Source organism: Pseudophryne corroboree, chromosome 5 (genome assembly GCF_028390025.1).
Source record: "Pseudophryne corroboree isolate aPseCor3 chromosome 5, aPseCor3.hap2, whole genome shotgun sequence".
NCBI classification, from domain to species: Eukaryota; Metazoa; Chordata; class Amphibia; order Anura; family Myobatrachidae; genus Pseudophryne; species Pseudophryne corroboree.
In genome coordinates, this window is record NC_086448.1 from 795446467 (window position 1) to 795473563 (window position 27097).

At 49.8% G+C, this 27097-nt stretch overlaps 1 protein-coding gene across 2 annotated transcripts in view; it reads right to left on the reverse strand.

Annotated features, from left to right (window-relative positions):
* Positions 1-3435: 3435 nt before the first annotated feature.
* Positions 3436-27097, reverse strand: part of TBC1D31 (TBC1 domain family member 31) — a 102663-nt gene continuing 79001 nt past the window's right edge. The window contains exons 18-21 of one of the 2 annotated variants that reach the window (XM_063924436.1): positions 26801-26995; positions 23885-24038; positions 4880-5005; positions 3436-3700 (exon numbers count right to left, since the gene is read on the reverse strand). In XM_063924436.1, coding sequence (XP_063780506.1) covers positions 3558-3700; positions 4880-5005; positions 23885-24038; positions 26801-26995 — 618 coding nt within the window. In that variant the 3' untranslated portion in view covers positions 3436-3557. Of the gene's footprint in view, positions 4081-4879; positions 5006-23884; positions 24039-26800; positions 26996-27097 lie in introns of both variants that reach the window. The other variant, XM_063924437.1, reaches the window with a different exon arrangement.

Here is a 27097-nt window from a genome sequence, read left to right on the forward strand (position 1 = left end):
ATATATATAAGCATATCGCCAAATTAGTGCCCCCCCTCTCTGTTTTAACCCTGTTTCTGTAGTGCAGTGCAGGGGAGAGCCTGGGAGCCTTCCCTCCAGCCTTTCTGTGAGGGAAAATGGCGCTGTGTGCTGAGGAGATAGGCCCCGCCCCTTTTTCGGCGGCCTCGTCTCCCGCTCTTAACGGATTCTGGCAGGGGTTAAATATCTCCATATAGCCTCCGGAGGCTATATGTGAGGTATTTTTAGCCAAAATAGGTATTCATTTGCCTCCCAGGGCGCCCCCCTCCCAGCGCCCTGCACCCTCAGTGACTGCCGTGTGAAGTGTGCTGAGAGGAAAATGGCGCACAGCTGCAGTGCTGTGCGCTACCTTTAGAAGACTGAGGAGTCTTCTGCCGCCGATTCTGGACCTCTTCTTACTTCAGCATCTGCAAGGGGGCCGGCGGCAAGGCTCCGGTGACCATCCAGGCTGTACCTGTGATCGTCCCTCTGGAGCTGATGTCCAGTAGCCAAGAAGCCAATCCATCCTGCACGCAGGTGAGTTCACTTCTTCTCCCCTAAGTCCCTCGTTGCAGTGATCCTGTTGCCAGCAGGACTCACTGTAAAATAAAAAACCTAAGCTAAACTTTCCTAAGCAGCTCTTTAGGAGAGCCACCTAGATTGCACCCTTCTCGGCCGGGCACAAAAATCTAACTGGCTTGGAGGAGGGTCATAGGGGGAGGAGCCAGTGCACACCACCTGATCCTAAAGCTTTACTTTTTGTGCCCTGTCTCCTGCGGAGCCGCTATTCCCCATGGTCCTTTCAGGAACCCCAGCATCCACTAGGACGATAGAGAAAACTAAATATAAAATCCTTGTCATAATGAACAGTGGCGGTAATTAAAATAATAGTCTTATAAATGCAACTACAAAAGTCAAATCAAAGCCGGCTACTTACCTCGAGATGTTCTGCTGAAGCTTCCAAGATGTTATGGCAGTAAACTGCCTGGATGAGAGATTATATAGCCACAGGCCATGGGCCGATGACATCACAATGTGCTGATGACATCACAATGGGCCTGCTGACATTCTCTGGAACCCTCCTGTCATGTACAGTTGAGGCTGAGATGATGGACTTTTAGTTGTAAAACTGGGAAAAAACAGGAGGAGAAATAAGTATTCTCAGGTTACTGAGGGCCGCTCTGACCTTTATTATTATTATTATAAAAAAATACTTATTTTAGTTTAACATTAAAAATCAACAAATGGACACCCGTGTGATAAAACATACTTTATATAAACCTTAGAAGAACGCAACAGAAAAATACCAGTAAAGATAAGGAACTTTACTTTAGTAATAGAGAGATTCTCTATGCATATAATCCGGCAGTCCCACCGGCCTAATAAATAATATACAAATTCCTACATGGATGTATAAGAAAAGATTAAGGACAGGCAGTAATCATTATTGGTGGAAATCAATATAAGGTACAGAACGTGTGTTCTTACATAAAAACCACGCAACACTGTGTCACACATAGATGGTTAGTGCCGAGTTATACAATGACAGTCTATTGCCATGGTCTTCAACCTGCGGTCCTCCCGCTGCTGTGGAACTACACATCCCAGCATGCCCTGCCAGTTTTGCTATTAAGGCATGCTAAAACTGAGGCAGGGCATGCTGGGATGTGTAGTTCCACAGCAGGTTGAAGACCCATGGTCTATTGTAACCACAACAGGTGCCTGCCCAACAAACTGTGAGAGGTGTTCGGCCTAAAGAACTAGTAACGTTGCCAATCATCTCACACCAGAGGCTTCTTCCAGTCTAAAGCTGGGTACACACCGGAGTGACGCCAATCATCAGCCAATTACAAGCCCAGGCAGCTACTGACTAACAGTAAGTGATCGTGTAAGAGTGAACACGCAGGCTGACCTGACACAGGTCTATGTAGACCACGCTCTGCAGGTATTCCGAGGCCTCCATGCTCTTCTTCTGTATCGCCAGAAACTGCACCACTTTCACGCAGGCCTCCAGCTCCATCACCCGGCCCCCTGGACTGCAGATAACAAGATATTATTATTAGGGGTTTAACCCCTTCAGTGTCTGGTTTTTCGAATTTGGTCACATCTCCCAGGGCAGATTTTTAATTTGCTTTACCTGCGCGTTGCCAGGGGTTTCATGCACGTTGCCAGGGGTTTCACGTGTCATGATTTTTGCCAGGGGTTTTATGCTCTGGGATCCATGCTCGTTGCCACGGGGAATGCTCGTTGCCACGGGGAATGCTCATTGCCTAGGGATAGCTAGGGATGGACACCGACCATCGATGATTCAAAATCATTGATGGTCTATGACCGATGTTGAATACTTTTATCATTGATGGGGCAGAACCAGATGGTTTTCCGCCATCGATGGTTCAGTGCTACGGATTTTTTTTTCTAAAATTGTCAGGGCACAGAGCTTAGCTCCACCCCCTGATACCCACTAAGCCACGCCCCTGGTCCGCCCGCATGTGTACTGTAAATAGATAACCATCGATGGATCCATTCCTGATGGTTTTACACCATCGAGCTTATCCATCGATGGATAACACACCGATGGCCATCCCCAGGCAGCATGTGCTGGCAGGCACTATCCCGCCAGCACTGATATCCTGTCCCCCCATCCTCTCTTCATTCCGTTCTGACGATGGGCGTTTGCAGAATGACGTGATCGCATGATGACATCCCGATGCTATTGCGTCATTCTGCAAATGCTAACCGTCAGAACAGAGTACAAGGAGAAGGGAGGGGGAGCAGTGGTGTGACCGGAAAATTTCCGGGGTTGCCAGTCTGATCAGCGCAGCTGGGCCCGGAAATTTTCCAGGCATGCCACTGAATGGGTTAAAGCAGGAGAATAAAGGACTAGAACAATAACTAAATGACTATAAAAATAAAAGACATTCCAGAGGATCCTTGACAAAGATGCCTGGTGCATCGAAACGCGTTGGTACAAGTGACCTGGGGATATTGCTTTCTGCTTTACCAGCACCATTGGTCATATGACACCTTGGAGAATGGGATTTTCCCAGAATTCCACTCTCCTGTGATTGGTGATTATGTTTACGTTGTCCTTACTGTGAGCTTATGTGAGAAAGACTTTTAATACCCCTATTGAAAATCCCAACTTTGGTTATCACCTGTATCTTACACATGTCGTCCCTGCAAACTATAAAAAACGTCACCTTCTTTTCCCAAGACAGGATATCACTGCCACCTAGTGGACATCATCGGTTATGGTATACACAAACGCTGCACAGTAAATGTCTGGTCCTGGATGCCTGGAAGAACCCAGGCCTTGCTCTAGGTGCCAACAGATGATCCCCACCAGTGTAATCTATATGAAATTAGGTTTTCTCTTTATTTTATTTTTGTAGTGAAAATACTTCATTATCTCATCAGGAAAAGAAAACGGAGAAACGCTTTTGTGATAAAAGATTTTATTGATACTATATACATTTATACATGATATAACTGGCTGTATATAACACTAGCAAAGAGTAATGACACAACTACAGCATACATCCTCTGTAATGAGACAGCCACTAGGTCCATTGTGTGTCCGGCAAATGTGACGCTGGGTGTAATTTCCGGGCCTGTGACGCCAGCCTCTGCCTCAGCCCCTGTACCTCCAACATGAGCGCCCGCTCCTTGCCTTCCAAATCCCCTCTTCCCCGATCTAGAGAAACTATGGAAACAGACACAGAAGGTGCACGGGATAAGTATACTCAGCGTCTGGCACATACAATACCGGCTTTCTGTCACTGATCATAAAGAGATGTCAGAGGGTGACCCAGTAACACGGGTAACACCCATGTAAGGGGTATTATCCCCCAGCCAGATACAGCTCTAGAACAGGGGCGACATTACATGGATTCTAGACATAAAGGGAACGGAGTAGACACAAATGGCACTTCTTATCCAAAATATAGCAGCATATAATGTCCTGATTCAGCGATGGATGCAGTACACACAGCAGCTGCGTCTCTGGATACATCCGGTGTCCGTACAACACTGAATCAGGCCCAATATCAGCAAAGAATCAGTGCAATTGCTGGGAATTGTGATCTGCAGAGAAAATAATACGCTTGGAACAAAATCCTGCAAAAATCAACTGAAACAAACAGCTACATGGAATCCTCAGCGAGACCCGTACCCGGCTAATGGAGGGCCTCTAGCCAGCTCATACGGGTTACATGTAACAGCGCTGATGTGACCGGGCCTCATTCAGAGGTGGGCGCAGGCGCGTCTTGTGGCGGTCGCCCGTCTGGTACTTTATGCGAACGTTACTACAAAGCCCTTCCCTGGTGCACATCCGTGTGCGTGACTGTGCAAGAGCTGAGACACCCACTATGAGCATCTGCAGATGCTGTAATAGCACCTGGTGCACCTATAGAGGACGCCATCAGTTGCGGGTTCCAATGTATAGATAGATGGCGGATGCTGTAAGGCTGTGCATAGTGCGTGTGTCCCGAGTGTCACCGCTCAGAACCTCAGCAGCAGCCCCTCATACGTCACACACCTCATCTCCTATATACTCACCCCACACCCCCTCCTGTATTTACCTCTCCTCTACACGTTGCGTCTCCTCTGATAGTCCCCTCTCCCTCACCATCGGTGTCTGATCAGCGGCTCCCTCCCGCATACAGATCTATAACAGCACTCTAATAGCACCCCACTAACCCGAGCGCACCCCGCTCTGCTTCTGCACGCCAAATTTTCCTCTAAATACACTGTGTATTGTGCATCTGTTACCGAGCACTATATACTCCCAAGTGTTTGGTATTGAGGAGCAGATCACTAAGTAACCTATGGCACCCACTTCAGAATAAACACGTCCGCCGGTCACAGTCACACTACCACTTACAGTGAGCGGAAGAACTTGAGGACGACACGTCATTTAAACAAACATTTTGTGGCTTGTTCTGACCGGCTGTGTCCATCTGCGCTGGATTTCTGTCCGTGGAACCGAGGTTCAAGTCACGAAGCCTTTCTGTATTAAACAAATATATAGTCACTGGCATAAAGTCTTCATTACAGTAACGGATACAAGGAAAGTTACATGATGTGTGAATATAAATAGGAGGACATCTGAAATATGTTACTTGCCACAGTTTATATTATAATGTGAAAATGACTGGAAGGAAGACCGGTAGTCCCCCGAGAAGGAACCTACTCGGGAAATAATGAACCGGAGGTCAGTAACCACCTTTATTTCTCAGTAGCTGAGGATTAGTTATAATGTATGTATCTAGACTGCTGGGAAGGACTATTTACAAATCACTGCGCAAAGAGGATTTTGGTACTTACCGATAAATCCATTTCTCTGAATCCTCTAGGGCACAGGTTCTCAAACTCGGTCCTCAGGACCCCACACAGTGCATGTTTTGCAGGTCTCCTCACAGAATCACAAGTGACATAATTAACTCCACCTGTGGACCTTTTAAAATGTGTCAGTGATTAATTAATACACCTGTGCACCTGCTGGGTTACCTGCAAAACATGCACTGTGTGGGGTCCTGAGGACCGAGTTTGAGAACCACTGCTCTAGGGGACACTGGAGCATCCTTATACATTAGGGGTGTGAAGCTTGCAACCGGAAGTGTGGCACAATCCAAAACTAGTATTGTCTGCACAGCCGAGCCGGCTCCTCCCCCTTCACATCCCTCCTCCCTCAGTTTTGAAAATTTGACTGAGAGAATAGGACATGATACTAGAGCACATGGCGAGGAACCGAACCGTACAACATATCAAACAGCAACCAAGAAACTCTTGACCGAAAAACGAACACTGTTTTTACGAACTGTTTGAACAAGAACTACTAAATACAGCAGGTTGACAGCACCGAGGCGGGCGTCCAGTGTCCCCTAGAGGATTCAGAGAAATGGATTTATCGGTAAGTACCAAAATCTTCTTTTCTCTTTCATCCACTAGGGGACACTGGAGCATCCTTATACATTAGGGGACGTCCCAAAGTTATCCCCCAGGGAGGGAGTGCTGTCGATGGCCTTCAAACGTCCGAACTTAGAATCTCCGGAAGCAAAGGTATCAAACTTGTAAAAGGTCGAGAACCTGTGGGCTGAGGACCACGTCGCCGCCCCGCAAAGTTGAATAGTGGAACCAACTCTGGCAGCCGCCCCTGAGGCACCCACTGATCATGGTATGAGCACCAGTCTGAACCAGAACCTGTTCGCCACAGGAAATATAATGGCAAGACTAATCCCTCTAAACTTAGACTGCGTAGATGCTGGCCAACCCTTCTCTGGCCCATCAGAAAGACAAACAAAAGGTCCGACTTTCTGAAGGACGACCTAACTGGTACGTATACCCGTAAAGCCCGGACAACATCCAAGGACACGTCCCCATCTGCAAGATCCGGAAAGATGGGACCACAATTTGCTGGGTGACGAGAGCCCCCGAAACAACCCTAGGAAGGAAATCTGCTCTTGTACGGAGAACTGTCCTATCCTCATGAAAAATTAAAAAGGGACTCTTACACGATAAGGCTCCCCACTCAGAAACCCGCCTGGCCGAAGCCAAGTCAAGTAATAATGTGGCCGTCCAAGAGAGATATTTCAGGTCTGTGTTTGTTAACGGCTCATAAGTTGGTGATCACTAAAAATTTCAACACCATTTTTAAGGTCCAAGGCGCAGCGGGAGGACGACAAGGGGGTTGAATCTTCAAAACCCCCTATAAAAAAGGTTTGCACCTCTGGCAAGGATGCTAACCGCTGTTGAAATAGGGTAGAGAGCCGAAACTTGAAGCCTCAGAGCGCCCAGCCTCAGTCCTAGCGCCAGACGGGCCTGAAGGAAAAGAAGTCTGGATAAGTGGAAGTTCGTCGAATTCCACCCACGTTCCTGACAGCAGTCCATGTATTTCTTCCAAATCCTGTCGTAGTGCATGGCTGCGACTGGCTTCCTAGCGGCAAACATCGTAGGAATGGCAGTTCTTGGCATCCCTCTGTTTCTTAAGATCTGGATTTCAATAGCCACGCCGGTAAACGCAGCCTGTTCAGGTCTGTGTTGTGTGATTAGAATCGCCCACACTCGTTCTCGTTTCAACCCTTCCGTAACCCTGGGTATGAGTTGGAAAGGAGGAAAAATGGAAATCTTCCTGTAACACCAAGGGAGGGTTCATGCGTCCACTCCCTCTGCTGCTGGATCTCTTGTCCTGGACACATATCTGGGCAGCTGATGGTATTACCGAGACACCATTATGTTGACCTGAGGTAGACCCCATGTCATCACCACCATGTCGAAAAACCCTGGATGTAGGCATCACTCTCCCGGATGCATGTCCTGGTGACTGAGCTAATCCGCTTCCCATGTCTCCCCACCTGGAATGAACACTGCCAAGAGGATGAGGTTTCGCCATTCTGCCCACAACAAGATCTATGTGGCTTCCTTTAACGCCACCCTGCTCCTTGTTCCACTTTGACGGTATATGTACGCCATTGTCGTGACATCGTCCGACCCTATCTTTATGTGTTGACCCATGACTAGGTCTTCGGCTAAGAGAAGCGCATTGTAAACTGCTCTCAGTTCGGTAATGTTTATGGGTAGGCTGCTCTCCAGTAGTGTCCAGCAGCTCTGAAACTGATGCTCCTCTAAGAAGGCACCCCAACCCCTGAGACTGGCGTCTGTCGTCAGGATCCTACAATCCCAAATGCCGAATCTCTTGCCTGCTGGGAGATTCCTGTGCAAGGACCACCAAATTAAGGAGGTTCGTATGCGCGGTGGAAGACGGATTCTTGATGTAGAACCAGTGTGACCCCGGTCCTTGAGCAATGGGGTTCATCTGTAATGGTCGGGAATGAAGTCTGCCATACTGGAGAGCTGTAAAAGACCCCACCATCTTCCCAAGAAGTTGTACACAGAGGTGTAGAGAACCCGTTTGTGACCTCAGTATCTGAGCCAGTAATCTCCGTAGGTCCTGGATCTCGTTCTCTGGTAGGAATACTCTCAATTGTACAGTGTCCAAGATGAGACCGAGGAATTGAATCCGTGGAGTTGGCATGAGGTTGGATCGAACACCCTCGATCAACTATACCTGAGAGGATGCCTTGATAAGTATATTGTCTAGATAAGGTCGATTCTGCATTCATGATTGCCACGATCCTTGGAAAGATACTTAGGGCCGATGATAGACCAAGCGGCAATGGTCGGAATTGGTAGTGATCCGTCACCAGTGCGATCCTTAAGTAAACCTGGTGAAGTGCCCAGATTGGGGTATGCAGATATGCATGTTCTAAGCCTGCAATGACCGACTAGATCAATTCCATCTTGAGTCAGTAGACCCCTAAAAACTGGTTTAAAACTTTTAAATTGAATAACGGCCTGACCATCCCATCTGGCTTTGGCACGACAAAAAGTTCCAGACGTGCGCCCACCAAGGGGGATCCCAAATGAGGCGGGAGACCGTCCTGCCACAGTCTTGTCGGCAGGCTTATCCCGCTTTCTGGCTGTTGCCTGTGAGCGGCCTCTACATCTGCCCCCACGTACTTGTGTACCGAAACCTCTTCCTCGGTCTCTAAAGGACTGCGATCTAAATTAATTAAATGCTGGTCTCAAATAACCTCTCCTACCTGTGGAGTGGCTCTCGTATAAGGAGTAGGCAGAAAAAGGACTTTCCTGCTGACTGGAATAGAAAACCCGTTCCTCCGAGAGGCGGGAACCGGAATAATGACTTCTGACCGTAACAATTTTTGAATTGCAGTCAGTAGCGTTCTTGCTTTTTATTGAAAATCCAGTGTGTACCCCTGTAAGATGAGGTTATTTTTATCCACAGTTCTGGTGAGGTGTTAGCTTGCGAAATCCACTTGCCCAACACTGGACCGAAAAGTATCTCACCCCACAAGGGGATGGATTCTACCGCCCTCTTGGTGTCAAAGTCTCTTCTCTGAGCCCTAAAATCCGTCTAGCCGACATGGCTGATGCAGAGATGCGCGATGCTATGCTGCGAATATACTTGGAGGCTTGACACAAGTATGAAGCCGATTCTCGAATGTGTTCCGCCCGTTGGGTAATTTCTTCCAAGCTATTTTCCTCCTCAATAGCCTGTACCATACGTCCAGACCATGCTCCCATGGCCTTGTTAACCCAAAAACAGACGACCGTAGGTCTCTGTGCTGCACCTACTGCTACCAAAAATTGACTCTCTGAACGCGGTTGTTGGGAATCGCATAATTCAAAATCCTCTGGCTCCGTAACTTTTATTTAAAAGTTTAGGATCTCTTTTACAGCGTCAATTTTAGAACCAAGACTCGAGATTGCCTTGTTCTTTCTGGAGAATTGGCGTCTAGGTTAGTTTCATCAACTCACCTTCCTCTGTATCAATAATAAGACCCTCTTCCTCCTCTGATTCTGGTACAATAGGAAGAGGTCTTTTAACTGCCTTGTGCACATTCGTTACTGCTTGTGCGGGCGGTGTTGATGAGGAAGTCTCCATCGGCTTTGAGAATCCCGCAGCCCATTCTGATTGCTGCTTGCGTGATTCCGCCATTTCCTTGGAGATTATCTGCAAGGTCTTCTTCCCATGACCTAGACGGAGCACTGCTCCCAGGTGGAGCGTCCTTGTCTAAGCAGGAATCGCACACGCCGGAGCTGCCATAACCCTGTGCTCCCTTTGTTACCTTGTTGGAGACACGTTGACTAAACGTCATATTAGACTGTCGCAGAACTTTCACCCTTTAACCTAGGAAGAGAAAGACGGACAGATGGCGGAAACAAAGGTATCTGATGGCCTGGCTGGTGACTCTCTTAGATGGAATAGAAAAGAGAAATAAATAATTAAATAAATAAATGTTAACACCAGTCGACTTGCAAAACTCACACATCCAACTGTAAGTCAGTTACGATGGTAAAGTTGGTATACACTCGCTTCCGCGTATTTGCCTCAGGATCTTTGCAATAGAAATCCTTTGCAATAGTTTTTTGATTCAGTGCTGAGGTCGGGGTTGATATCTAGTCGTTTACATGATTTTCACAGGGTCTTTGTATTAGAATTCCCATGAAAATATAAGGCATAAACATGCTTGATTAAAAACACATGGAAAATCCTTTTTCTCAGATATTTACCCACAAGCAGCAGTAGAGGGAGCAATACTAAAACCCCTCCTCCTGTTTTATCTAACTGGTCAGGATTATGTTTCCACTATAGGGGGCGTACAGCTTTCCCTTCTCAGCACCTTGGCGCCTCTTATATATTACAGATGGTCGCCACTGAATTTTCCTGATATTAAAATTCCCCAGCGCTCCAGTTCTTTACCAACAGCCCTCCTAAAACGCACCTGTGTCGGAGGAGGGAGTAATCAGCGTCCGTTATACTACTCTAGTTGGAGATCGCGGTCGCGGCTCAAAGAATGCAGCAGAGCTGTTTAATCAGCTGTCATCCGCTGCCCTGGAGGGAGGTGAGCGGAAGATGTATTCTTTCACCCCCAGCTCTCCGCGCCCGGATTTGCGCTGGCGGCGGGAGGGAAGGAGCAGCGGGACGGATTTCTCCGGCGGGAGGTGACGCGCAGCGGTACTGATTTCTTCGGCGGGAGGTGACGCGCTGCAGGACTGATTTCTCCGGCGGGAGGTGACGCGTAGCGGGACAAACTGCCCTAACCGCCGCTGCTCAGTGCAGGAGGCGGGAGGTGACGCGCAGCGGGACTGACTGCCCTAACCGCCGCTGCTCAGTGCAGGCGGCGGGAGGTGACGCGCAGCAGGACTGACTGCCCTAACTGCCGCTGCTCAGTGCAGGTGGCGGGAGGTGACGCGCAGCGGGACTGATTGCCCTAACCGCCCCTGTTCTCAGTGCAGGCGGCGGGTGAGCGGTACTCCCAGTGAAGAGCCGTACAGGAGGAACGGGGACGCTGTGAGGTAGCGGAAGGGGGACGGGTTCAAAGAATGCAGCAGAGCTGAGCTTGTTTCTGAGAGAACGGCCGGGATCTTGTGTAGCCTCAAGCTGTAGTTATATAAAAACACAAAAACAATGCCTGTGTTTTTATATATTTCTCTAACGTCCTAGTGGATGCTGGGGACTCCGTCAGGACCATGGGGAATAGCGGCTCCGCAGGAGACAGGGCACAAAAGCAAGCTTTTAGGATCACATGGTGTGTACTGGCTCCTCCCCCTATGACCCTCCTCCAAGCCTCAGTTAGGTTTTTGTGCCCGGCCGAGAAGGGTGCAATCTAGGTGGCTCTCTTAAAGAGTTGCTTAGAAAAAGTTTTTAGGTTCTTTATTTTCAGTGAGTCCTGCTGGCAACAGGCTCACTGCATCGAGGGACTTAGGGGAGAGATTTTCAACTCACCTGCGTGCAGGATGGATTGGATTCTTAGGCTACTGGACATAGCTCCAGAGGGAGTCGGAACACAGGGCTCGCCCTGGGGTTCGTCCCGGAGCCGCGCCGCCGACCCCCCTTGCAGATGCTGAAGATGAAGAGGTCCGGAACCAGGCAGCAGAAGACTCTCAGTCTTCATCAGGTAGCGCACAGCACTGCAGCTGTGCGCCATTGTTGTCAGCACACTTCACACAGCGGTCATGGAGGGTGCAGGGCGCTGGGGGGGGGGCGCCCTGGGCAGCAATGTATAATTCCTGTATGGCGAAAAATACATCACATATAGCCCTTGAGGCTATATGGATGTATTTAACCCCTGCCAGATATCTAAAACTCCGGAGAAGAAGCCCGCCGAAAAGGGGGCGGGGCCTATTCTCCTCAGCACACAGCGCCATTTTCCCTCACAGAAAGGCTGGTGGGAAGGCTCCCATGATCTCCCCTGCACTGCACTACAGAAACAGGGTTAAAACAGAGAGGGGGGGCACTGATTTGGCGATATGTATATATATTAAAATGCTATAAAAGGAACACTTATATAAAGGTTGTCCCTGGATAATTATAGCGTTTTGGTGTGTGCTGGCAAACTCTCCCTCTGTCTCCCCAAAGGGCTAGTGGGTCCTGTCCTCTATCAGAGCATTCCCTATGTGTGTGCTGTATGTCGGTACGTGTGTGTCGACATGTATGAGGAAAATATTGGTGAGGAGGCGGAGCAAATTGCCTGTAATGGTGATGTCACTCTCTAGGGAGTCGACACCGGAATGGATGGCTTATTTATGGAAATTACGTGACAATGTCAACACGCTGCAAGCCGGTTGACGACATGAGAGGGCCGGCGAACAAATTAGTATCTGTCCAGGCGTCTCAAACACCGTCAGGGGCTGTAAAATGCCCATTTACCTCAGTCGGTCGACACAGACCCAGACACTGATTTCAGTGTCGACGGTGAAGAAACAAACGTATTTTCTTTTAGGGCCACACGTTAAGGGCAATGAAGGAGGTGTTACATATTTCTGATACGCCAAGTACCACAAAAAAGGGTATTATGTGTGAGGTGAAAAAACTACCTGTAGTTTTTCCTGAATCAGATAAATTAAATGAAGTGTGTGATGATGCGTGGGTTTCCCCCGATAGAAAATTATTGGCGGTATACCCTTTCCCGCCAGAAGTTAAGGCGCGGTGGGAAACACCCCTCAGGGTGGATAAGGCGCTCACACGCTTATCAGAACAAGTGGCGGTACCATCTACGGATAGGGCCGTACTTAAGGAGCCAGCTGATAGGAGGCTGAAAAATATCCTAAAAAGTATACACACACATGCTGGTGTTATACTGCGACCAGCGATCGCCTCAGCCTGGATGTGCAGAGCTGAGGTGGCTTGGTCGGATTCCCTGACTAAAAATATTGATACCTTTGACAGGGACAGTATTTTATTGACTATAGAGCATTTAAAGGATGCATTTCTATATATGCGAGATGCGCAGAGGGATATTTGCACTCTGGCATCAAGAGTAAATGCGATGTCCATATCTGCAAGAAGATGTTTATGGACACGACAGTGGTCAGGTGATGCAGATTCCAAACGGCACAAAGATGTATTGCCGTATAAAGGGGAGGAGTTATTTGGGGTCGGTCCATGGGACCTGGTGGCCAGGGCAACTGCTGGAAAATCCACCGTTTTTTACCCTAAGTCACATCTCTGCAGAAAAAGACACCGTCTTTTCAGCCTCAGTCCTTTCGTCCCTATAAGAGTCATATCTGCCCAGGGATAGAGGAAAGGGAAGAAGACTGCAGCAGGCAGCCCATTCCCAGGAACAGAAGCCCTCCACCGCTTCTACCAAGTTCTCAGCATGACGCTGGGACCGTACAGGACCCCTGGATCCTACAAGTAGTATCCAAGGGGTACAGATTGGAATGTCGAGAGGTTTCCCCCCTCGCAGGTTCCTGTAGTCTGCTGTACCAATGTCTCCCTCCGACAGGGAGGCAGTATTGAAAACAATTCACAAGCTGTATTCCCAGCAGGTGATAATAAAATTACCCCTCCGACAACAAGGAAAGGGGTATTACTCCACACTATATGGTGGTACTGAAGGCTAGGTGAGACCTATTCTAAATCTGAAAAATTTGAACACTTGCAAGGGTTCAAATCCAGATGGAGTCACTCAGAGCAGTGATAGCAAAGAACAAGGGGACTATATGGTGTCCCGGGACATCAGGGATGCTTACCTCCATGTCCCAAAATTTGCCTTTTCTCACCAAGGGTACCTCAGGTTCGTGGTACAGAACTGTCACTATCAGTTTCAAGACGATGCCGTTGGATTGTCCAAGGCACCCCGGGTCCTTACCAAGGTAATGACCGAAAGGAGGATTCGTCTTCAAAGAAAATGGACGACCTCCTGATAAGAACAAGGTCCAGAGAACAGTTGGAGGTCGGAGTAGCACTATCTCAAGTAGTTCTACGACAGCACGGGTGGATTCTAAATATTCCAAAACCGCAGTTGTTCCGACGACACGTCTGCTGGTCCTAGGGATGATTCTGGACACAGTCCAGGAAAAGGTGTTTCTCCCAGAGGAGAAAGCCAGGGAGTTATCCGAGCTAATCGGGATCCTCCTAAAACCAGGAAAAGTGTCAGTGCATCATTGCACAAGAGTCCTGGTAAAAATGGTGGCTTATTACGAAGCGCTTCCATTCGGCAGATTTCACGCAAGAACTCTTCAGTGGGATCTGCTGGACAAATGGTCCGGATCGCATCTTCAGATGCATCAGCGGATAACCCTATATCCAAGGACAAGGGTGTCTCTCCTGTGGTGATTACAGAGTGCTCATCTTCTAGAGGGCCGCAGATTCGGCATTCAGGATTGGATGCTGGTGACCACGGAGGCCAGCCTGAGAGGCTGGGGAGCAGTCACACAAGGAGTGTGATCAAGTCTGGAGAATTCTCTCCACATAAATATACTGGAGCTAAGAGCAAATTTATAATGCTCTAAGCTTAGCAAGACCTCTGCTTCAAGGTCAGCCGGTATTGATCCAGTGGGATAACATCACGGCAGTCGCCCACGTAAACAGAAAGGGCGGCACAAGAAGTAGGAGGGCAGTGGCAAAACTGCAAGGATTTTTCGCTAGGCGGAAAATCATGTGATAGCACTGTCAGCAGTGTTCATTCCGGGAGTGGACGACTGGGAAGCAGACTTCCTCAGCAGGCACGACCTCCACCCGGGAGAGTGGGAACTTCATCGGGAAGTTTTCCGCATGATTGTGAACCGTTGGGAAAGACCAAAGGTGGACATGATGGCGTCCCGCCCGAACAAAAAATGGGACAGGTATTGCGCCAGGTCACGAGACCTTCAGACGATAGCTGTGGACGTCCTGGTAACACCGTGGGTGTAACAGTCGGTGTATGTGTTCCCTCCTCTGCTTCTCATAACCAAGGTATTGAGAATTATAAGACATAGAGGAGTAAGAACTATACTCGTGGCTCCGGATTGGCCAAGAGGGACTTGGTAACCGGAACTTCAAGAGATGCTCACAGAGGACTAATGGCCTCGGGAGCTAAGAAGGGATTTGCTTTCAGCAAGTACCATGTCTGTTCCAAGAGGAACCGTGGCATCGGCCTTTAAGAAAGGACCTGCTCCAGCAGGGACCTTGTCTGTTCCAAGACTTACCGCGTCTGCGTTTGACGGCATGGCGGTTTGAACGCCGGATCCTAAGGGAAAAGGCATTCCGGAAGAGGTCATACCTACCCTGGTCAAAGCCAGGAAGGAGGTGACCGCACAACGTTATCACCACATGTGGTAAAAATATGTTGCGTGGGTGAGGCCAGGAAGGCCCCACGAAAAAATTTCAACTAGGTCGATTTCTGCACTTCCTGCAAACAGGAGTGTCTATGAGCCTCAAATTGGGGTCCATTAAGGTTCAAGTTTCGGCCCTATAGATTTTCTTCCAGAAAGAATTGGCTTCAGTTCCTGAAGTCCAGACGTTTGTCAAGGGAGTATTGCATATACAGCCCTTGTGTGCCTCCAGTGGCACTGTGGGATCTCAACGTAGTGTTGGGATTCCTCAAATCATATTGGTTTGAACCACTCAAATCTGTGGATTTGAAATATCTCACATGGAAAGTGACCATGCTGTTGGCCCTGGCCTCGGCCAGGCGATTGTCAAAATTGGCGGCTTTGTCTTACAAAAGCCCATATTTGATTTTCCATTCGGACAGGGCAGAACTGCGGACTCGTCCCCAGTTTCTTCCTAAGGTGGTGTCAGCGTTTCACCTGAAACAACCTATTGTGGTGCCTGCGGCTACTAGGGACTTGGAGGACTCCAAGTTGCTAGACGTTGTCAGGGCCCTGAAAATATATATATATATATATATATATATATATATATATAATTCTAGGACGGCTGGAGTCAGAAAGTCTGACTTGCTGTTTATATTGTAGGCACCCAAAAAGCTGGGTGCTCCTGCTTCTAAGCAGACTATTGCTCGTTGGATTTGTAGTACAATTCAGCTTGCACATTCTGTGGCAGGCCTGCCACAGCCAAAATCTGTAAATGCCCATTCCACAAGGAAGGTGGGCTCATCTTGGGCGGCTGCCCGAGGGGTCTCGGCTTTACAACTTTGCCGAGCAGCTACTTGGTCAGGGGCAAACACGTTTGCAAAATTCTACAAATTTGATACCCTGGCTGAGGAGGACCTGGAGTTCTCTCATTCGGTGCTGCAGAGTCATCCGCACTCTCCCGCCCGTTTGGGAGCTTTGGTATAATCCCCATGGTCCTGACGGAGTCCCCAGCATCCACTAGGACGTTAGAGAAAATAAGATTTTACTTACCGATAAATCTATTTCTCATAGTCCGTAGTGGATGCTGGGCGCCCATCCCAAGTGCGGATTGTCTGCATTACTTGTACATAGTTATTGTTACAAAAAATCGGGTTATTATTGTTGTGAGCCATCTTTTTTAGAGGCTACTTCATTGTTATCATACTGTTAACTGGGTTCAAATCACAAGTTGTACGGTGTGATTGGTGTGGCTGGTATGAGTCTTACCCGGGATTCAAGATCCTTCCTTATTGTGTACGCTCGTCCGGGCACAGTACCTAACTGAGGCTTGGAGGAGGGTCATAGGGGGAGGAGCCAGTACACACCATGTGATCCTAAAAGCTTGCTTTTGTGCCCTGTCTCCTGCGGAGCCGCTATTCCCCATGGTCCTGACGGAGTCCCCAGCATCCACTACGGACTATGAGAAATAGATTTATCGGTAAGTAAAATCTTATTATTTCTCTAATACAATCAGTACTCACTGCTTGTGGATTCTCTGAGGAGAGATGCAGATCCCTTTAGTAGGGATCATTGTCTCTCTAATGTTAAGACTTTTGTCCCCCTTTTCATTAGGTTGACGCAGTCTCATTCTTTCTTGTAATGGAGCAGGAGCTCCTTCAGTGCCCGTTACCTCCTTGGCACAATTTTCAAAACTGAGGGAGGAGGGATGTGAAGGGGGAGGAGCCGGCTGTGCAGACAATACTAGTTTTGGATTGTGCTACACCTCCGGTTGCAAGCTTCACACCCTAATGTATAAGGATGCTCCAGTGTCCCCTAGTGGATGAAAGAGAAAATTGGAGTACAACAGAGATTATATACACAGTGTAGACAAGACGTACCGGCGTTACCCTGTGTATAGATCACGCATATCACTCTACTACTAGAAATATGGGGCAGGACTATAGAGAAAGACATTACACCTCTACATACAAGTCCCGCATCATTACACCCCTACATACATGTCCCACATCATTACACCTCTACATCCATGTCCCACATCATTACACCTCTACATACAAGTCCCGCATCATTACACCCCTACATACATGTCCCACATCATTACACCTGTACATACATGTCCCACATCATTACACACCTAAATACCTGTCCTACTTCATTACACCTCTACATACAAGTCCTGAATCATTACACCCCTAAATACATGTCCCTCATCATTACACCTCTACATACATGTCCCCACATCATTACACCTCTACATACATGTCCCACATCATTACTCCTCTACATACCTGTCCCGCATCATTACACCCCTACATACATGTCCCGCAACATTACACCCCTACATACATGTCACCCATCATTACACCCCTACATACATGTCCCCCATCATTACACCCCTACATACATGTCCCCCATCATTACACCCCTACATACATGTCTCCCATCATTACACCCTACATACATGTCCCCCATCATTACACCTCTACATACATGTCCCCCATCATTACACCTCTACATACATGTCCCCCATCATTACACCCCTACATACATGTCCCACATCATTACACCCCTACATACATGTTCCGCATCATTACACCTCTACATACATGTCCCACATCATTACACCTCTACATACATGTCCCACATCATTACACCTCTACATACATGTCCCACATCATTACACCTCTACATACATGTCCCACATCATTACACCTCTACATACCTGTCCCACTTGATTTCACTTCTACATACATGTCCCACATCATTACACCTCTACATACATGTTCCACAACATGGCCCACAGGACCTAACTCGTCCCTTATTGGACTGACACCTGATACATTTTCTGCAACGATCACAAATGACTCTTCTTCTCGATGACCCTCAATGTACTCTTATTCTCCAATACCTTCATCAACATCGAACAATTTATAATAAGGCCAATGTAGTCATCCGCTACTATGTTTGGCTATAGCTTATTCATATGGGGAAGAGAAATAATAAGATTTTACTCACCGGTAAATCTATTTCTCGTAGTCCGTAGTGGATGCTGGGGACTCCGTAAGGACCATGGGCAATAGACGGGCTCCGCAGGAGACTCGGCACTCTAAAGAAAGATTTAGTACTACCTGGTGTGCACTGGCTCCTCCCTCAATGCCCCTCCTCCAGACCTCAGTTAAGGAAACTGTGCCCGGAAGAGCTGACATTACAAGGAAAGGATTTTGGAATCCAGGGTAAGACTCATACCAGCCACACCAATCACACCGTACAACTTGTGATAACTATACCCAGTTAACAGTATGAACAAACAACAGAGCATCAACCAATGGATGCCAACATAACATAACCCTTTATTAAGCAATAACTATATACACGTATTGCAGAAAGTCCGCACTTGGGACGGGCGCCCAGCATCCACTACGGACTACGAGAAATAGATTTACCGGTGAGTAAAATCTTATTTTCTCTAACGTCCTAGTGGATGCTGGGACTCCGTAAGGACCATGGGGATTATACCAAAGCTCCCAAACGGGCGGGAGAGTGCGGATGACTCTGCAGCACCGAATGGGCAAATACAAGGTGCTCCTCAGCCAGGGTATCAAACTTGTAGAATTTTGCAAATGTGTTTGAACCCGACCAAGTAGCAGCTCGGCAAAGCTGTAATGCCGAGACCCCTCGGGCAGCCGCCCAAGAAGAGCCCACCTTTCTTGTGGAATAGGCTTTCACTGATTTTGGATGCGACAATCCAGCCGCAGAATGAGCCTGCTGAATCGTGCCACAGATCCAGCGAGCAATAGTTTGCTTTGAAGCAGGAGCACCCAGCTTGTTGGATGCATACAGGACAAACAGCGAGTCAGTCTTCCTGACTCCAGCCGTTCTGGACACATAAATCTTCAAAGCCCGGACTACGTCAAGCAACTTGGAATCCTCCAAGTCACAAGTAGCCGCAGGCACCACAATAGGTTGGTTCAAATGAAAGGATGACACCACCTTTGGCAGAAATTGCGGACGAGTCCGCAATTCTGCCCTATCCATATGGAAAACCAGATAGGGGCTTTTACATGACAAAGCCGCCAATTCTGACACACGCCTAGCCGAAGCTAAGGCCAATAGCATGACCACTTTCCACGTGAGATACTTTAGCTCCACGGTCTTAAGTGGCTCAAACCAGTGAGATTTCAGGAAACTCAACACCACGTTAAGATCCCAAGGTGCCACTGGTGGCACAAAAGGGGGCTCAATATGCAGCACTCCCTTAACAAACGTCTGAACCTCCGGCAGTGAAACCAGTTCTTTTTGAAAGAAAATGGAAAGGGCCGAAATCTGGACCTTTATGGACCCTAATTTTAGGCCCATAGTCACTCCTGACTGTAGGAAGTGCAGGAATCGATCCAGCTGGAATTCCTCTGTAGGGGCCTTCCTGGCCTCACACCAAGCAACATATTTTCGCCATATACGGTGATAATGCTTTGCTGTCACGTCCTTCCTAGCCTTTATCAGCGTAGGAATAACTTCATCCGGAATGCCTTTTTCCGCTAGGATCCGGCGTTCAACCGCCATGCCGTTAAACGCAGCCGCGGTAAGTCTTGGAACAGACAGGGCCCTTGCTTGTAACAGGTCCTGTCTGAGAGGCAGAGGCCATGGGTCCTCTGTGAGCATTTCTTGCAATTCCGGGTACCAAGTCCTTCTTGGCCAATCCGGAACAATGAGTATTGTTCTCACTCCTCTTACAATTCTCAGTACTTTTGGTATGAGAGGAAGAGGAGGAAACACATAGACCGACTGGAACACCCACGGTGTTACTAGGGCGTCCACCGCTATCGCCTGAGGGTCCCTTGACCTGGCGCAATACCTTTTTAGCTTTTTGTTGAGATGGGATGCCATCATGTCCACCTGTGGCAGTTCCCATCGATTTGCAATCTGAGTGAAGACTTCTTGATGAAGTCCCCACTCTCCCGGGTGGAGGTCGTGCCTGCTAAGGAAGTCTGCTTCCCAGTTGTCCACTCCCGGATTGAACACTGCTGACAGTGCTAGTACGTGATTCTCCGCCCAACGAAGAATCCTGGTGGCTTCTGCCATTGCCACCCTGCTTCTTGTGCCGCCCTGGCGGTTTACATGGGCCACTGCAGTGATGTTGTCTGACTGAATCAGCACTGGTTGGTTTCGAAGCAGAGGCTCCGCTTGACTCAGGGTGTTGTATATGGCCCTTAGTTCCAGGATATTGATGTGCAGACAAGTCTCCTGACTTGACCACAGCCCCTGGAAGTTTCTTCCCTGAGTGACTGCCCCCCATCCGCGGAGGCTTGCATCCGTGGTCACCAGGACCCAGTCCTGTATGCCGAACCTGCGGCCCTCGAGGAGGTGAGCACTTTGCAGCCACCACAGAAGATACACCCTGGCCCTGGGGGACAGGGTGATCAGCCGATGCATCTGAAGATGCGATCCGGACTACTTGTCCAACAGATCCCACTGAAAGATCCTCGCATGGAACCTGCCGAAGGGAATGGCTTCGTATGACGCCACCATCTTTCCCAGGACTCACGTGCAGTGATGCACCGATACCTGTTTTGGTTTTAGGAGGTCTCTGACCAGAGTCACGAGCTCCTGAGCCTTCTCCTCCGGGAGAAACACCTTTTTCTGGTTTGTGTTCAGAATCATGCCCAGGAAGGGCAGACGCGTTGTAGGAATCAGCTGCGACTTTGGAATATTCAGAATCCAGCCGTGCTGTCGCAACACTTCCTGAGAGTGTTCTACGCTGATCAGCAACCGCTCCCTGGACCTCGCCTTTATTAGGAGATCGTCCAAGTATGGGATAATTGTAACCCCTTGCTTCCGAAGGAGCACCATCATTTCTGCCATCACCTTGGTAAATATTCTCGGTGCCGTGGACAGGCCAAACGGCAACGTCTGGAATTGGTAATGACAGTCCTGTACCACAAACCTGAGGTACTCCTGATGAGGTGGATAAATGGGGACATGCAAGTACGCATCCTTGATGTCCAGAGACACCATAAAATCCCCTTCCTCCAGGCTTGCTATGACCGCTCTGCGCGATTCCATCTTGAACTTGAATTTCTTCAGATAAATATTCAGGGATTTTAAATTCAAAATGGGTCTGACCGAACCGTCCGGTTTCGGTACCACAAACATGGTGGAATAGTAACCCCTTCCCTGTTGAAGGAGGGGAACCTTCACTACCACCTGCTGGAGATATAGTTTGTGAATTGCTGCCAACACTACCTCCCTTTCCATGGGGGAAGCTAGCAAGGTCGATTTTAGGTAACGGTGAGGGGGCGTCACCTCGAATTCCAGCTTGTATCCCTGAGACACAATTTGTATAGCCCAAGGATCCACCCGTGAGCGAACCCACTGGTGGCTGAAATTTCGGAGACGCGCCCCCACCGCTCCTGGCTCCGCCTGTGGAGCCCCAGCGTCATGCGGTGGATTTAGTGGAAGCCGGGGAGGACTTTTGTTCCTGGGAACTAGCTGCATGGTGCAGCTTTTTTCCTCTACCCCTGCCTCTGGCAAGAAAGGATGCACCTCTGACTTTCTTGCTTTTTTGTGAACGAAAGGACTGCATTTGGTAATACGGTGCTTTCTTTGGCTGTGAGGGAATATATGGCAAGAAATTTGACCTCCCAGCCTTAGCTGTGGAAACTAGGTCCGAGAGACCGTCCCCAAACAATTCCTCACCCTTATAAGGTAACACCTCCATGTGTTTTTTAGAGTCGGCATCACCTGTCCATTGCCGAGTCCATAGGACCCTTCTGGCAGAAATCGACATTGCGTTTATTCTAGAGCCCAGCAGGCAAATGTCCCCCTGGGCATCCCGCATATATAGGACAGCGTCTTTTATATGCCCCAGGGTCAGTAAAATAGTATCCTTGTCCAGGGTATCTAACTCCTCAGACAGAGTATCTGTCCATGCTGCTACAGCACTACACATCCAGGCCGAAGCAATTGCTGGCCTCAGAAGAGTACCAGAATGTGTATAAACGGACTTCAGGATACCTTCCTGCTTTCTATCCGCAGGATCCTTTAGGGCGGCCGTATCCTGTGACGGCAGGGCCACCTTCTTAGATAAGCGTGTCAACGCTTTGTCTACCCTAGGGGAGGATTCCCAGCGTAACCTGTCCGTTGGCGGGAAAGGATACGCCATAAGTAATCTTTTGGAAATCAGTACTTTCCTATCAGGGGAATCCCACGCTTTTTCACATAACTCATTTAATTCATGTGAAGGGGGAAAAGTCACTTCTTGCTTTTTCTCCCCAAACATATAAACCCTCTTGTCAGGGACAGGGTCATCCTCCGATATGTGCAATACATCATTCATTGCTATAATCATGTATCGGATGGCTTTAGTCATTTTAGGCTGCAACTTTGCATCATTGTCATAGACACTGGAGTCAGAATCCGTGTCGACATCTGTGTCAACCAACTGGGATAGTGGGCGCTTTTGAAACCCTAACGGTCTCTGAGCTGTAGAATCAGACATGGGTTGAGACCCTGACTGATTATCCAACCTTTTATGCAAGGAGCTTACGTTATCATTTAACACCTTCCACATATCCATCCAATCAGGTGTCTGCGCCGTCGGCGGCGACACCACATTCGCTTGCACTTGTTCTGCGCCTCCACGTAACAGTCCTCCTCAAACATGTCGACACAAACGTACCGACACACCGCACACACACAGGGAAATGCTCTAATTGAGGACAGGATCCCACAAGGCTTTTGGGGAGACAGAGAGAGAGTATGCCAGCACACACCCCAGCGCTATATAACCCAGGGATTATACAGTAACTTAGTGTTTACCCAGTAGCTGCTGTTTATGATAATTTGCGCCTAAATTTATGTGCCCCCCCTCTCTTTTTACCCTTTTTCTACCTTGATACTTCAGGGGAGAGCCTGGGGAGCTTCCTCTCAGCGGAGCTGTGGAGAGAAAATGGCGCCGGTTAGTGCTGAGGAAGAAGGCCCCGCCCCCTCAGCGGCGGGCTTCTGTCCCGGGTCTGTGTAAATAAAATGGCAGGGGCTCGTACATATATACAGTGCCCAGCTGTATATATGTGTCTTTTTGCCAAGAGGTATCCTTATTGCTGCCCAGGGCACCCCCCCTGCGCCCTGCACCCTACAGTGACCGGAGTGTGTGGGTAGTGTGGGCGCAATGGCGCACAGCTGCAGTGCTGTGCGCTACCTCATGTGAAGACAGGAGTCTTCTGCCTCCGATTTCGATGTCTTCTTGCTTCTGCCGGCTTCTGACTTCTGGCTCTGCGAGGGGGACGGCGGCGCGGCTCCGGGAACGGACGACCAGAGTTAAGATCCTGTGTTCGAACCCTCTGGAGCTAATGGTGTCCAGTAGCCTAAGAAGCACAAGCTAGCCGCAGTTAGTAGGTTTGCTTCTCTCCCCTCAGTCCCACGTAGCAGGGAGTCTGTTGCCAGCAGAAGCTCTCTGAAAATAAAAAACCTAACTAAAATACTTTCTTTCTTAGCAAGCTCAGGAGAGCCCACTAAGGCACCCAGCTCTGGCCGGGCACAGATTCTAACTGAGGTCTGGAGGAGGGGCATAGAGGGAGGAGCCAGTGCACACCAGTAGTCCTAATTCTTTCTTAGAGTGCCCAGTCTCCTGCGGAGCCCGTCTATTCCCCATGGTCCTTACGGAGTCCCCAGCATCCACTAGGACGTTAGAGAAAACATTATATATGCAGAACCACTGGAGATAGAATACCAGCTAAAACAAGTTCCTATTTCTATTTAAGAAACATTTACTTTGCAAAGTACAAACCAAAATATTCATCTTCAGACTCCTGCAAGACGTCCTCGGGCTGCACCTCCTGGACCGCTGGGGCACCGAGCAGCTTTCTCCTCTCTGCATCTAAGGAAGACTTCATGAGCTGTTCTGTTCCCAGCTGAGAACGTCTGTTTGCCACCTCTGCCCACTAATGAGACGGGAATGAAGAGCACAATATGGAGAGGGTTAGAGAGCCACTCTGTACACAGTGTCCTGCCACAGTAGGGGGACCTTACAGATGGACAGAGGACAAATCCCAGTCATACAGGAAAGTATACGGCAGCATGGGTCAGTGTGACTACACGTTACTACCGAGTACGCATCAGACACACCCTGTTAGACTGTTCTATTGCCATATAAAACACACGCTGCACAGATACCAAACTAACCATACAATATTCTTCAGCCATCCACTACAGACACAAAGTCAGTCTCCGCTGCTGCCCCCCTTTCCCTGCTGTACCTCAAATCCCCAGCTCCATTCATCCCTCCGCTCCTACTGTACCCTATGCCCCCCCCAGCTCCATCCATCTCACCTCTTTCTGCTGTTCCTCCCCCGCGCCCAACTCCATCCATCCTGACCTCACTTGCTCCATCTATGCTGCCGCCCCTACCCCCAGCTCCATCTGTTTCCCAATCCCTGCTCCCTCTCTGCTATTACCCACGCCCTCCCAACTTCATCCATCCTGACCCCCCGATCTCGCTCTGCTGTTCCCAAGCCTCCCAGTTCCATCCCTTCCCCCTTTCCTGCTATTCCCCACGCCCTCCCAGCTCCATACATCCTGACCCTCCGCTCCCTCTCTGATGTTCCCCATGGCCCCTAGCTCCATCCATCTCCCCATCCCTGCTCCCTTCTCTGCTGTTCCCTTTGCCCCCCCCTCCATCCATTCAATCCTGAGCCCCCTCTCTTCCTCTGCTGTTCTCCACGCCCCCCCTGCTCCTTCTCTACTGTTCTCCAGAACCCCTAGCTCCATCCATCCCCAACCCCGCTCCTTCTCTGCTTTTCCTGTTGTCCACCCACAGCTCCATCCATCCCCCAACCCTGCTCCCTCTCTGCTGTTCCCCACACCCTCCATCCTGACCCCCTGCTCCCTCTCTGCTGTTCCCCACACCCTCCATCCTGACCCCCTGCTCCCTCTCTGCTGTTCCCCACACCCTCCATCCTGACCCCCTGCTTCCTCTCTGCTGTTCCCCACACCCTCCTGCACCATCCATCCTGACCCCCTGCTCCCTCTCTGCTGTTCCCCACGCCCTCCTGCACCATCCATCCTGACCCCCTGCTCCCTCTCTGCTGTTCCCCACACCCTCCTGCACCATCCATCCTGACCCCCTGCTCCCTCTCTGATGTTCCCCACACCCTCCTGCACCATCCATCCTGACCCCCTGCTCCCTCTCTGCTGTTCCCCACACCCTCCTGCACCATCCATCCTGAATCCCCTGCTCCCTCTCTGCTGTTCCCCACACCCTCCCAGCTCCACCCATCCTGACCCCCTGCTCCCTCTCTGCTGTTCCCCACACCCTCCCAGCTCCATCCATCCTGGCCCCCTGCTCCCTCTCTGCTGTTCCCCACACCTTCCTGCACCATCCACCCTGACCCCCTGCTCCCTCTCTGCTGTTCCCCACACCCTCCATCCTGACCCCCTGCTTCCTCTCTGCTGTTCCCCACACCCTCCTGCACCATCCATCCTGACCCCCTGCTCCCTCTCTGCTGTTCCCCACACCCTCCTGCACCATCCATCCTGACCCCCTGCTCCCTCTCTGCTGTTCCCCACACCCTCCTGCACCATCCATCCTGAATCTCCTGCTCCCTCTCTGCTGTTCCCCACACCCTCCTGCACCATCCATCCTGAATCCCCTGCTCCCTCTCTGCTGTTCCCCACACCCTCCTGCACCATCCATCCTGAATCCCCTGCTCCCTCTCTGCTGTTCCCCACACCCTCCTGCACCATCCATCCTGAATCTCCTGCTCCCTCTCTGCTGTTCCCCGCACACCCTCCTGCACTATCCATCCTGAATCTCCTGCTCCCTCTCTGCTGTTCCCCGCACACCCTCCTGCACCATCCATCCTGAATCTCCTGCTCCCTCTCTGCTGTTCCCCGCACACCCTCCTACACTATCCATCCTGAATCTCCTGCTCCCCGCACACCCTCCTGCACCATCCATCCTGAATCTCCTGCTCCCTCTCTGCTGTTCCCCGCACACCCTCCTGCACTATCCATCCTGAATATCCTGCTCCCGATCTGCTGTTCCCCACACCATCCTGCACCATCCCTCCTGAATCCCCTGCTCCCTCTCTGCTGTTCCCCGCACACCCTCCTGCACCATCCATCCTGAATCTCCTGCTCCCTCTCTGCTGTTCCCCGCACACCCTCCTACACTATCCATCCTGAATCTCCTGCTCCCCGCACACCCTCCTGCACCATCCATCCTGAATCTCCTGCTCCCTCTCTGCTGTTCCCCGCATACCCTCCTGCACTATCCATCCTGAATATCCTGCTCCCGCTCTGCTGTTCCCCACACCATCCTGCACCATCCCTCCTGAATCCCCTGCTCCCTCTCTGCTGCTCCCTGCACACCCTCCTGCACCATCCATCCTGAATATCCTGCTCCCGCTCTGCTGTTCCCCACACCATCCTGCACCATCCCTCCTGAATCTCCTGCTCCCTCTCTGCTGTTCCTCGCACACCCTCCTGCACCATCCATCCTGAATCCCCTGCTCCCTCTCTGCTGTTCCCCACACCCTCCTGCACTATCCATCCTGAATCTCCTGCTCCCCGCACACCCTCCTGCACCATCCATCCTGAATCCCCTGCTCCATCTCTGCTGTTCCCCGCACCCTCCTGCTCCATCCATCCTGAATTCCCTGCTCCCTATAGAATCAGCCCCAATCTTTGTAGAGCGGTTTCTTGCCTTTCTGGTTTCCAGCTCTTTAATGACATCACACAGCTGCTTCTCCTGCTCTTTAATACCCTCCGTTAGTTTCACCATTTCTTGGTAACATTTCCCACGCTGCACGTCATCCTGCGTCTGCTTGTGAAGGGTCTGGAGCTTCCACTCTGTTTCTGAGCACAGACGGTCAGCTTTTGCCAAGCTCTCTTCCAGCAACTACGGAAAATGAAGAAAATGTAAATGAAGAAAATGTAGAGACCTTGTAAGTGATAAAGCCTAAAGTCACAATAGGGACGCAGGGGATGTGACAGTGACTGT